The 12,730-nt window shown below is 46.0% G+C and overlaps 1 protein-coding gene across 1 annotated transcript in view; it reads left to right on the top strand.

The window, feature by feature from the left end:
- The first annotated feature begins 11,012 nt into the window (after positions 1-11,012).
- Positions 11,013-12,730, top strand: part of LOC147031571 (uncharacterized) — a 1,937-nt gene continuing 219 nt past the window's right edge. Inside the window, 2 exon segments of the mRNA XM_085849792.1 lie at positions 11,013-12,537; positions 12,540-12,730. The exon segment at positions 12,540-12,730 is cut by the window's right edge and continues 219 nt beyond it. Coding sequence (XP_085705918.1) covers positions 11,013-12,537; positions 12,540-12,730 — 1,716 coding nt within the window.

The following is a 12,730-nucleotide window of genomic DNA, read 5'->3' as shown; positions in this document are numbered from 1 at the left end:
TGGAGGAACGACAGGTGCTTGAGCGAAGGTAAGGGAGTGAGCTCACAGGAGGTAACGCATTTCGAACAAAGAAAGTTCATTGTTAAGAGGAGTCAGATGAAATGAGCATGACGAAGTGACATGCCACAGACCGCGCAAAGGACGCGTGAGATATATGTTTGCATTGATACTTTCCTGACTGGAGGGATACCCCATCAGTTAGGTAAGGCGGTATTCTCAGGGCAAGGCCTACCCATTGCACTTTCAGGAGGGAAGGGTGACCCCTGCGATTTCCCCAAATGTGGGAAAGTCGACTGTAAATTTTGTAGGATGCAGGAGACGATTGACCGACTGGGAGCGTGGCTGGTGATTTGCATTGAGATGCATGTGTTGCTGAGAGTAAAAAATGAAACTTGTGCGAGTCCAATATTCACTGCAATGAAACGTGTTCTGTTGGGATTTTGACTATATTTTTAACAACTTCGGAAGAAATATCAGGCAGAGTCGAAATAAAACAGCCTGGATGTTCGTGGTTTGGTGCTGATAACGCGCAAAGGTCACAGTTGTGTGTGTGAATTCAATTCAATTGGAATTGGAAGCGATTGTGAGTTCGCTGGAGAATTAAGATTTCTGGACGATGTGATACATGAATGTCTTGTTCGAAATAATAATATTGCAAACAAATAAAGCGTGAAGAGATGGACATTCATGAAATAAATTAAATAATTTTAAAAACCACCTCGGCAAGACAGTCTGAGGACGAACTCGTGCTGAATTAAGCTGTGGGTCTGTTTGGGGTTGGCATGTTATGCATTATTGGCTTTGTATTTCCACGCGAAGATCACAAGCTGCGACTGTGCAGCTCGTCCCCTCCACTCGATCTGTCGGGGGTGACATGTCTCTCCACTGAGTTTGTGTTTGTCTTAAGCTTTAACTGTGAAAATCGATTCATATGCAGATTCAAGAGGATGGCGGCTATTGTGTCGAAGTGTGCATGCCATTGGCAATGACTTTAAAATGAGATAGAAATGTAATTGGTATTTGTCACGTGATCACACGCGAGTCTATGAGATGCAATGCTGTTTAGTGTGTGTGTTGAAGCCATGACAGAGCAATGCTAAACTGTAGGTTTTGCCTGTCAGAGTTTTTATTTTTCTTCCCACCGGATGTGGAGATAACTTCCTGTTCCTTGTTCCTTGGTGTTTGTAGTGCACCCTCTCCACTGAATCGGTTTAAAGTAAAGTCCATTTGGGGAAAAGTGCTAGTTTTACTTAAAAACCATAGGGATTTTGAATAAATTGTGAAATAACAATTGTGAATGTGGGATATATTCAGAACGTGAAGTCTTGGGAGATGAGCTTTCGCTGGCATTGTGATGATTTGTAATTACACAACCTGGCAGGTTTAAGTGTTGGGCAAGCTCTGAGGACGTGTCAGAAATGTTTCGAAGATTTGATCTGAGTTGTAACCATTGTACTTCAAAGATGTGACTTAAATGTATAAAGGTGATGTGGAATGATTTAAAATTGATTTGATGATGTTTCGCACGTGGGGCAATTCACAGATAATTGATGATTCCCTCGGATGGACGTTGAAATAGGCATATTGTTTTATTCGTCTGCGAATGTTGAGGTTGCCTGAACTTGTGCTGGGAAGGCAATGGCAACCAACCCAGTGTAACCCTTTGATCAATTCAGTCAAGGTAAATTCATGATTTAATTGGATAGATGCTGAAGATTTTATTTTTGATTTATGGATTTTAAAAGGAAATATTTTATTGTTTTGACCAAAAAGTTGTTTTAGAGAGATTGGATGTTTATTAGTCTGGAGTTTAAGATGCTTTCCCCAAGACTAGGATAAAATTTGGGGAGGGTGTAGCTACATGTGTAGACAGAGTATTTGAGCTGCAATTTAAATGATATTTGCCTGATGACAGATTTGACAAGTGATTTGACAATTTTTGTACAACTGTTTAAAATGATTTATTTGTTTTGATAAAGGAAAATGGATTCGTAATTGAGGTCAGAGGAAGTGATAGATGGTTTGTGTATGTGAGTTGAAAAAATGGCAGCATGTTTGCTGTTTTTGTGAGAGAGAAGTGGACAGATGGACAATGTCAGAGATTTAAAATGTCGATGGAATTCAGTGTTGTTTAAGAGATATTGGTTAAACATTATTTTTGAGATATTTTACGCTCTGCAGCCAAGGACGCTCTGCAGATCGGCAACTCGATGTCAGGATGGCCGAGCAGAGTGGAACTCTCAAATTGGGAGTTGTGCGCTAACTGTGTGAGTTACTTTCAGATGAAGCTCAAGAAAAAAACCCTTGTCAATCTGTTAATTGAGGATAAGGAAAAGTTACTGAGAATTAAATCAAGATTAAAAAAAAAATGGCAATTGCTCTGGAACTATTTGTGAATGAAACTGTAAATTGTTTAGCAGATGTGAATGTTAAAATGGTAACTGTGCAAAATCGAATTGGATTCGGTTCTTGAAGAAATAGATTACTTTCATATTTTTGGGATAAATGATGGAATATTTTTGTGAAAAGAATTATTGATCGCAAATTGGAACCCTGATAAAGACTGTTTGCTTTTACATGGAAATAGCAAATGAGATGGATGTTTTGAGTACACATATAACTGAGATTTCTGTATATTTTAGCATGTTGTTTTGGGAAATAACAAGGAAAGGGATGAAAATATTGAAATGACATAGAATGCAATTTAAATGCTTCTATAAGAATCTTTGTTAGTCATATAGAACTACATGTGCCCATGATGTTTATTGATTGGTGTTTAATTGATGCTTTGTTTGTTTCAGAGTGTTGAAAGCAGTCTTTGAAGCAATGTACGATTTCGTCTAGTGAAGCTTGGGAAGAACTTCAACTGAAAGATTGGACGATGGGGAGAACCCAGATTTGGGTGATTGAGCATTCAACACATGATCATGCCCCTTCCTGAGGAGATAAGATGGAGCAATGTGGGAAAAGAAAAGAAAAAACCCACTGAGGAGAAGGTTGAGCAAAGTCTTAACGTCGGCGTTGTGTGGTGCCTGCCTGAAGGAATGTTCTCAGCCACACTCTCAATTGCTGCTCTGCAAATATATCATGAACTTGCTGTGGTTGCTTCAATGTACGACAGGCCTGGAGTTCCACACAGCGCTCCTTCAACCCAGTGTCCGGCCCAAGCTCGTACATGCCAACATCTACCTTCTCCTCAGCTCAAGGAGTGCTTCGACTGTTTCCCGTTGGGTGCTGCTAAATTGAAACGCACTCATTTTCTGATATGAGAACTCGCTGCCATTGTTGATTGAACTTCAGTAATGAATATCTTTTCTCCTTCAGGAACGGGACATGGTAATCATGTGTAATATAATTATTCAAATTTTCCTTTAAAGGAAAAAGGGGGGGAGTGTGGGGGAAAAATTATATTAATGTATTCTAAATTGTAACAAATGGGGTTTTGGAAATTTAAATTTTATGCTACAAGTCGAATTGGCTGTCTTTTTTAGCCAAGAGTCTTTTGCCCTAAATGTTGATAAAATGTCTTGTTCTGGAGCAGTGTGAGCTGGGCTTATAACAGCAAACCTTTGCCTTGAAATGGACGTTGTGTACGTCTCACCGAGAAGACACGTATGCAGTTTGATTTGGCAGCCCCCACCACTCTCCCATGAAAGTATAAAATGCTTTGAAATGTAAAATTGTTTGAGTGCAAGCACGTGAGGATGTATGGCATCTCAGTGGCTTCTACTCCTTGGGAATGACCAAGTACCAAGTAATAATAAAACGCTCTGATGTAATGTACTTAAGATGTGGAAAGTGAATTAATCAGGTTGGTTTTATGGGTAACTAAAAAGTAAGACAAATAAAATAGAATAAAATAATATTGCAACAAATGGGGGTTCTGTTTGTTCATTGAATGAAGTGTACGAGGGATACATTTAAAACCGAATCGGCTAGACGTTAAGCCCTGAAGTTAAATAGGATTCCACAATCAACCAGGAAAAATCCTTCAACGATCACAACGGGGTGGGTGAAAAATCCACAACAGTGGTGCTGTGTGTCGGAGTGGTGCTGAGGTGTCGTCCACCAGACGGCGGTCTCCTTGGGTTAACCTGAGGCGGTCCCTTCGGGTGGGTGCCTGGAATGTTCCATCCCTAAGAGAGGATGATCACCTGTCAATGTTATCATCTGAGCGCAAGCGTTTGGACATCGGTATTGCAGCACTCTCTGAGGTTCGGAGACCAGATTGCGGCGAGATAATGGTGGGTGGTTACACCGACTATTGCTCTGGTCGGTCTGATGGTTACCATATTGAAGGAGTTGCTGTAACTGTGTCCAATAAGCTGACCCCAATGATAATTGAGGTAACACCGGTCAATGAGCGTATTATGAGACGAAGGATTCGTCACTCCTTAGGTGTCATTTCCCTGGTCTCTGTCTATGCTCCGACTGAGGCGAGTGACCTCACCGTGAAGGACACATTCTACACCACGCTCGAGTCTGTGGTTGATCAGTGCCCCAGACGAGATACACGTCGAGTCTTGGGGGATTTCAATGCATCGAATGGAACTGATAGGGATGGTTATGAGACATTTGTTGGTCCCCATGGGTCAGGAACTATGAACCAGAATAGCACTAAGTTCCTTGACTTTGCAAGAAGTCATGGACTTAGGGTGGCTGGTTCATGGTTTCAGCGCCCACAAGCTCATCGATGGACTTGGTATTCCAACGCTGGCGGTGTGGCAAAGGAGATTGACCATGTCCTCGTTGACGGTCGCTGGAGGATGATCCAGAACTGCAGGTTCTACCGGAGTGCTCAGTTCCTTAATACTGACCACCGGCTTGTTGTGGCAACTCTAAAGCTGCACCTTAAATTCTGGAAAATGGTACCATCCCAGCCTCGGCTGGAATTTGGCAAGCTCAAGGATGTGAGAGTATCTGAGGGGTTTGCGAACAGGCTGAGTGGACATTTGGGGTGTCGAGGTGCTTTGGGGGTCCTGAAGAGTTGTGCAGTGCCTTCAAGACCACCGTCCTTGATGTTGCCGGTGGATGTCTTGGAACTCACCGCAGGACAAAGAAGAATTTTGTCTCTCAAGGGACACTGGATACCATTGACCAGAGTCGCAGGGCCAGGCTGAATGGCAGAGCTGAGCTGTTCAGGGAGCTGAGGCGGAAAACTGTACGTGCACTAAGGGTGGACAAGGAGGCCTATGTGCGAGGAATCTGTGCGGGGGTAGAGCATCACCTGTGGACAGGTGATTCTCGTCTCGCTTACAGGGGAATTCGCGCATTGCGTTCATCCAAGCCCATCCCTCGGAGCACTGCAGTGAGAGCAGTGAGTGGTCGGCTCTTGACAGAGGAGTCTGAAGTGAAGGTCCGCTGGGCGGTTACTTTGAGCGGTTGTACCAGGCTGATCCCACAGCTGGTGAGTTGTACGTCAAGGGTGTTACAATCCCTAATGCTGACCCTCCAATCAACTGTGGTCCACCTTCGCTTGTGGAAACACGGCTGCGGTGAACCGGTTGAAATGGGGTCAAGCTCCAGGGATCTGTGGCATCCATGCTGACCTTCTCAAGGCTGGTGGAAATGCTGCACTCATGTCGTTGCATGCAGTTTTGTGCTCTGCCTGGAACACAGGCATCATTCCAACAGATTGGAAGAGGGGCCTTGTTGTCCCTCTCTGGAAAGGGAAGGGTGATCGCAAAGACTGCAACAACTACCGAGGGGTGACGCTGCTCTCAGTGCCGGGCAAGGTCTTTGCTCGGATAATTCTTGAAAGGGTTCGCCAACATCCACTTGAGCACCAGCGTCCAGAGCAGTCAGGCTTTACACCAAAGAGGTCAACGATTGACCGTATCCTTGCTCTTCGTGTCCTCACCGAACGCAGACGAGAGTTTCGGCAGGGGCTGCTTGCAGCCTATGTTGATCTCTCTAAAACGTTTGATTCAGTGAATCGGGATGCCCTCTGGAGGATTCTTGGTCTTCGTGGGGTGCCACCAAAACTGATCGATCTGATGTCAGAACTCTACTCTGGTACTGAGAGTGCTGTGAAGTGTGGTGGTACCATCTCTGACTTATTTCCAGTTGTTACTGGAGTTCGTCAGAGGTGTGTACTGGCCCCCACACTTTTCAGCACTTGTATGGACTGGATTTTAGGGAGGATGTCGGAAAGATCAAGCTGCGGTGCATCGTTTGAGAATGTCAAGATCTCGGACCTTGATTTCGCAGATGATGCAGTCGTCTTTGCGGAGACTTTAGATATCCTTTTGGGGGCCCTCGAGGTGCTGAATGAGGAGTCGGAGCCGCTGGGATTACGGGTTTCTTGGGTCAAAACTAAGATCCAGGCTTTCAATGACATCTTGGATGCTGCTGTCCTGTCTGTGTCTGTTTGTGGTGAGGATGTTGAGGTCGTGGAGAGATTCACTTACCATGGCAGTGATATTCATGTCTCTGCTGGCTGTGAGTCAGAGGTCAATAGACGTCTGGGTTGGGTCTGGGGAGTCATGGATTCACTGGATCATATGGTGTGGCGCTGCCGGTACCTGTGCGGGAGGACAAAGGCCCGAGTCTTCAAGTCCTTGGTGCTTCCAGTCTTGCTCTATGGGTGCGAGACTTGGACTCTGACCAAGGATCTGAGACGGAGACTTAATTCCTTTGGTACCAGGTCTCTTCGGAGAATCTTTGGCTATCGTTAGTCAGATTTCCTGTCCAACGAGCGGTTGCTGAGAGAGACTCGGATGAGATTTGTTACCTGCATGGTCCGTGAGCATCAGTTGCGGCTGTATGGACATGTGGCTCGTTTTCCTGACGCTGATCCTGCTCTCCAGATTCTCTCAGCGAGGGACTCTCGTGAGTGGAGGAGGCCAATGGGCTGACCACCTGCCTCATGGTTGCAGCAGGTTAATCAGCATCTCAAGGAGATGGGGATGGGCCTGGCATCTGCCTGGGGGAAGGCCAGACGGAGGCCCCTCGAGTACCTGCGGAAAGTGGATGCAGCGACGCACTGTTCTGGCACATGCTCCCATACCTGACCTGACTTTGAATGTGAAGGGGGGGAGATGGGAATGTGGTGTTTGAGTGGTGTTGGATTGTGTAGAGATGAGCACAGTGTGCAGGTGGTTCACTAACATCGATAAAACATTCACCCGTTTGCCCGCCTCGACCAAAATCATGGTTTTGATTTTATTATTTATTTTTATGACACCTGTTTCTGATGTTGTTTTATTTTTTGTGATGTTTGGTGGAGGGGACAATGTCGTGTCAGTTGTTGAAATGAAGACTGAATATGATATCTGGTTTTGCACGTTTGTATGAAGTTGTGGATTTAAGAGGTCTGTTCTTTTTTCAGGGAAGCAAACATAAACGAGTCTGCTGCTTCTGATGACGTCGGTTTGATCCAGTCATCCACATCCACCAAGGCAAAAAATCCCGATCTTTGGAAGCATCTCAAGTAAAGAAATTTATTTTCCTCTTCGGAACTTTAAAAAACATGTTTGTGGATATTTCTATCTCAAAAAATGTATAAGAAATTAACTTTTCAATCTTTTTTTTCAACTTAGGCCAAAATGCTGGAGACATAGCAAGAAAGGGAAGGGCTGTGGCAACAATGTCCATATCATGTAAGGAAGAGAAAAAAATCCCTTCGGAATGTCGTGACATGAAACGTACAAGCAATAGAAATGGTGTTCCTTTCAGGAAATTGAAGCTATTCCTGTCGTTTCACAATCACATTTTGCTCCGTTATTATTTTCTGTACCATAAGTTAGATGTTTCAGCAAGCCTGGTGTTGGGTTTGTGGTAAGGGTGGTTGACTTGGGATCTTGGGATCATGAGTTGGAGCCAGGTTTTCACTGAATTAACACCAGGTGGGGTTGATTCAGCCTGTCATCCCTCTGAAGTCGGCAAAATAAGTACCAGTGTCCTGTTATAGGGGTATAGCATCAGCGGCATAGTTGTGCCCCAACATAATGATCGCGACCCGGCAGCCAAGGTGCCATACGCAAGAAGATGAAGATGTTTAAGTGCTGGGGATTGCTTTGAGGTGCTTGTACTCAGATGTGTGTCCTTGATTGGAATCTTGATCCAGATATTAAGTGTTCCATCTGCTAGCGGTGGAGGTTTTGGTGGATGTTCAAGATCGCATGTATCTTGCAGAGTTGTCGAGTTATCGCTGATATCCTGAACAAATTACTTCTTCTTGTGAGTCAACAAAAGCATTGGCCAACAGATTCGTAAAGACTTGGGCCACGACTGTTCCCAACGCCAGACCCTATAATAAGGAGGGGTAGCAGAATAAGACGAGAAGAAGAGAAAGTTTAATCTCTTCAGAATGTCGATCGAGAAGAAGTGCAAACGACAAGTGTCAGGTGAGAAGCGATTCACGGAATTCCACTTCAACTCGACGCATCAAAATATTAATCTTCGTTTTCAAATATTTGATTCATAATAAAGCACGGAAACAACTGCTCTGTACAATATTATATCAGAATAATACCACGAATCCTGTCAGCCAACTCAAGGAATTCTGAGGAGTCCATTGATCCCATGATGATTCCTTCATGAACAACACATTAATTAAATGAATCAGTTTGTTTCCTTTTTACTTATCAATTTGAATGTGAAGGGGGGGGGGGGTGGGGAGTTGGGGACATGGTGTTTGCATGGTGTTGGAGTGTGTAGAGATGAGTACAGTGTGCAGGAGGTTCACAAACATCGATAAAACATTCACTCGTCTGCCCGCCTCGACCAAAATCATGGTTTTTATTTTATTATTTATTTTTATGACACCTTTTTCTGATATTGTTTTATTTTTTATGATGTTTGGGAGAGGGGACAATGTCGTGTCAGTTGTTGAAATGAAGACTGAATATGATATCTGGTTTCCAACGTTTGTCTGAAGTTGTGGATTTAAGAGGTCTGTTCTTTTTTCAGGGAAGCAAACATGAACGAGTCTGCTGCTTCTGATGACGTCCGTCTGATCCAGTCATCCACATCCACCAAACCAAAAAATCCCGATCTTCTGAAGCATCTCAAGTAAATAAATTATCTTCCTCTTCTGAACTTTTAAAAGCATGTTTGTGGATATTTCTATCTCAACAAATGCACAAGAAATTAACTTTCCAGTCTTTTTTTCACGCTTCATGTTTCATCCACTTTTCATGTGGATGCTTCCTGGTTGTGATTGGTGGGAGAAACACAATGTATCCATGTGGCAGATGACACTTTTGGGTTCCAAACACAATCTGGTCTCACCAATCCCAGTTAGTGGTGCATTGTTGGACAGTATTTAAGTGAAAAGGCTTCAAAGTCACAAAGTGGATGAAATAGTGGTGTGTGGCTCCCATGAGCCAAAACAAGGGTGAAACTAGTTGGTAGCTTTGCTTTTCATCTGCTTGGTGACAGCTTTTGACTTTGCATTCTTGAACAACTGGAGGCCCTTCTGGGTTTGCAGTCATGATGTCGTCGTGATGGGGTGTTAGTCCAAGTTCGGAGCACTTCAAGAATTATATGGGGTATCCTCAGGAAACAACCAAAACTTGGATGAGTACTTTTTCTTTTTCTTTTTGAAGTACTGCACTGTGTGTGCGTGTGTGTGTGTGTGTGTGTGTGTGTGTGTGTGTGTGTGTGTGTGTGTGTGTATGTATATTATGTATATATTATGTATATATTGTGAGAATAACCATGTTCTCACCAAATGTAATGTCCCACCCACCACGTCACGTGACCTTTTTCAGGCTCCCAGGGTTTGGTTGGTGAGTCAGACATGGTGGACGGACCGCGTGAGAGCTGGGGCGCCATTGCTGGCAACAGACGTGGCTCGAAGATCGCGAGTGGAAAATATATCGCGCGCTCGGAATCGCATGTTTTAATGCGATCTTTCAAGTGCTTTTGAAGACTCTCGACAGCATAGTCGCGCTGATCATCGATAGCTCCGTCTGAAGGATTGAGTTAAATCGGGACGAGTGTGTTCGTTATTCCCGAATATTTTTGGAGGGAGCTGTGAGTTGTCGACCTGTTTTCTTAACGTTATTGTTGTCAAGAGTTCTGGCAGGTTTTGTGCTGTGTTTTCATTCTGTTACAAGCCATTTCTTTTCTTCGAGCCCATAAAATATCGTGCCTACCCATAGAGGCCGATTGAAACACAGTGGTGTGTTTAGTTGTTCTCTTTGTCCACACGTGGACTGCTTGAAGCTCGGACATAACGTCAGTATTCCGTGCTAGAAGATATTAACAGCCGGGATCTCGACAAATGGGCGGCTCGTCCGGGATTCATTCAAGTAAGAGACATTCGAACTGAGACAGAAATTCCACAGTGGGTCGTTATCTTCCTTCATCTGATCATCGTTCCCTCACCAGCGGACGCCATCTTGAAGGAACCTTCTCACCAGCGGACGCCATCTTGGAGGAACCTTCTCACCAGTGGACGCCATCTTGGAGGAACCTTCTCACCAGTGGACGCCATCTTGCAGGAACCTTCTCACCAGCGGGCGCCATCTTGGAGGAACCTTCTCACCAGCAGACGCCATCTTGGAGGGATTTTCTCACCATTGGACGCTATCTTGTGTTTACGCCGGTCATCAGCCAACAATAAAAAAACGTGAGTTATTTGTACGTTGCATTTTCTCATTGCCAATTTGATGTGTGGTGGTGATATTGTGTATTTTGTGTCGTATTTCCCCAACAGAGCGTTGTGTGCGAATTACGTGTATCACCCCAATATTGTTTGCCTTCCCTGTGTGAATTTCCCCGTCCCATGTGGTGAAAGATATTGCTGAAATATTTCGACCCAGCCTCCTTTTTGACTTAGTGTTTTGTGCCCTTGTCGTATGATAACTCGTAGCCAAACCATGTCGGCTGGAGAAGTGAGAGATCAACCAGATCAGGTTGACAGTCACGTGGGTGTCGATGTGAGCGACGCAATCAGCCTTGACCCGGTCACTAAACCCGATATGTTAGGGAGCGATCCCATCATGACTAAATGCATGCGTTCGACCTTCTGTTCCTAGCTGACCCCGGTTCAACAACTCGACATGTATAACAGGGAGAGTGGCAGGGCAGAGGCTGAGCGACTAAGGAAGCATGACACAGAGATAGCTGCAAGAGCAGCGGCAGAGGCTGAGCGACTCAGGGCAGAGTCTGAGCGACTCAGGGAGCATGACGCGGCAGAGGCTGAACGCGTCAAAGAGCATGACGCAGCAGAGGCTGAGCGACTCAGGGAGGATGACAGGGCAGAGGCTGAACGCGTCAGAGAGCATGAGTGGCGAATGTTGACTGAACGACAGCGGGCAGATGTGTCTGTTGCACCAGTCCCGGAAATTGTTCATGTTCGTTTGCCGGACTGGACGGGAGACACAAGGCCAGAAACGTATCTGGAGATGGCAGAGAAGTTGTTGACTTCCGGTGGCATTGAAGAGAGCTTGTGGGTCGGCCATCTTGTTAGCCATCTATCTGAAAAGGCGAGGGAGGTATATGTGAGGATGGCAACCGAGGACGTTAACGAATACCGGAAGTTGAAGGCCGAGATTTTGAACGCCTCTGCGATGTCCGTGTGTATTTATAGGCGTAATTTTTTCAGTTGGACTCGTCAGTCCAGTCAAACCTATGAGGAACATTTGCGGGTCTTGTTGGAGCAGCTGCAGAGATGGTTCGAAGGGAGCAGCGTTGAGTTACCTCCAGCGGTTGCGGAACTCCTGGTGCGTTACCGTATCGATCAACAGCTTCCGCCGGACTTAGCGTTGTTTCTTGTTGATAAAGACACTGTTTCCTTGTCAGACTGTGTCAAGCTTATTGATAAACATGTTTTGGCATGCAAAATGTTGCAAGCCACGCAGTCGCGTCGTAAGACGGAGGATTCTGCGGTCAAGACCGCCTCCCGTCTGCCCGGCTGCTGGAGCGAGGGGAAGGGTTCCCCGATGCCCTCCACTGGTGGCGGTCGTGAGCTGCAGGCCAGAGCATGGCCCTGGTGCGAGTTCTGCAAACGCGTGGGGCATGGTGGAGACCGCTGTTCCTCTATCCCAGCGAGTCTGGCCTATCGAGGCAACCCCGCTGTTAAATCGGAGGAAGGTCAGTGGAGGTCATCCACTGGGCCCTCGAGCATGACGATGGCATCGGTGACAGAGGTCACTGCCACAGAGGCTAAGTCCATTCATCCTCTCTATCAGGATTATTCAGGGACAACCTCAGTGGGTGGCCCTGATTCGATGGTGAAGTTTGAGACCCAATACGTTCGGGCTACTGGGGTGACGCTGTGTGTTCTCCGGGCGGGGGTGGTTCCGGCCTCTCAGATGCATTATACCGGCGAGTATGTCCTCCTTCGGGGCATTAACCAGGTTCCTGGCTGGTATCCCCTTGCTCTCATCGAGGTCCGGAGTGACATTTTTACGGGTGCGATAACCTGTGCGGTGGTACCCTACTACCCGGTACCATGGGTATCCTTGCTGATTGGCAATGATGCCATGGCCAGGGAGGAGTTATTGACTCTGACCTGTGGGGTGGTCACAAGATCCCAGAGCAAACAGGCGGAGAGAGTGGCGGAGTCAGACATATCTTCACTCTGTTCCAAGAAGCCTCGGCCTCGACTCCAGCCTCCGACGGTGACGTTGCTTCGACTGAAGTCCACTCGAGCCTCCAGTCAGGCCAACCTCAGGAGCGGGGCTCCTCAGGGACCGTTCCCGTCTGTGATACGGGGACCCCAGCTACTTGTCCGCCGGTCGGCGAATCCGGTGAGGAGGATCAGTCCTCCGAGGTG

This window comes from Eptatretus burgeri, chromosome 2, assembly GCF_056783735.1.
Source record: "Eptatretus burgeri isolate ZD-2024b chromosome 2, Ebu_testis_v1, whole genome shotgun sequence".
NCBI lineage: Eukaryota > Metazoa > Chordata > Myxini > Myxiniformes > Myxinidae > Eptatretus > Eptatretus burgeri.
This window is presented reverse-complemented; position numbering and strand designations above follow the sequence as displayed.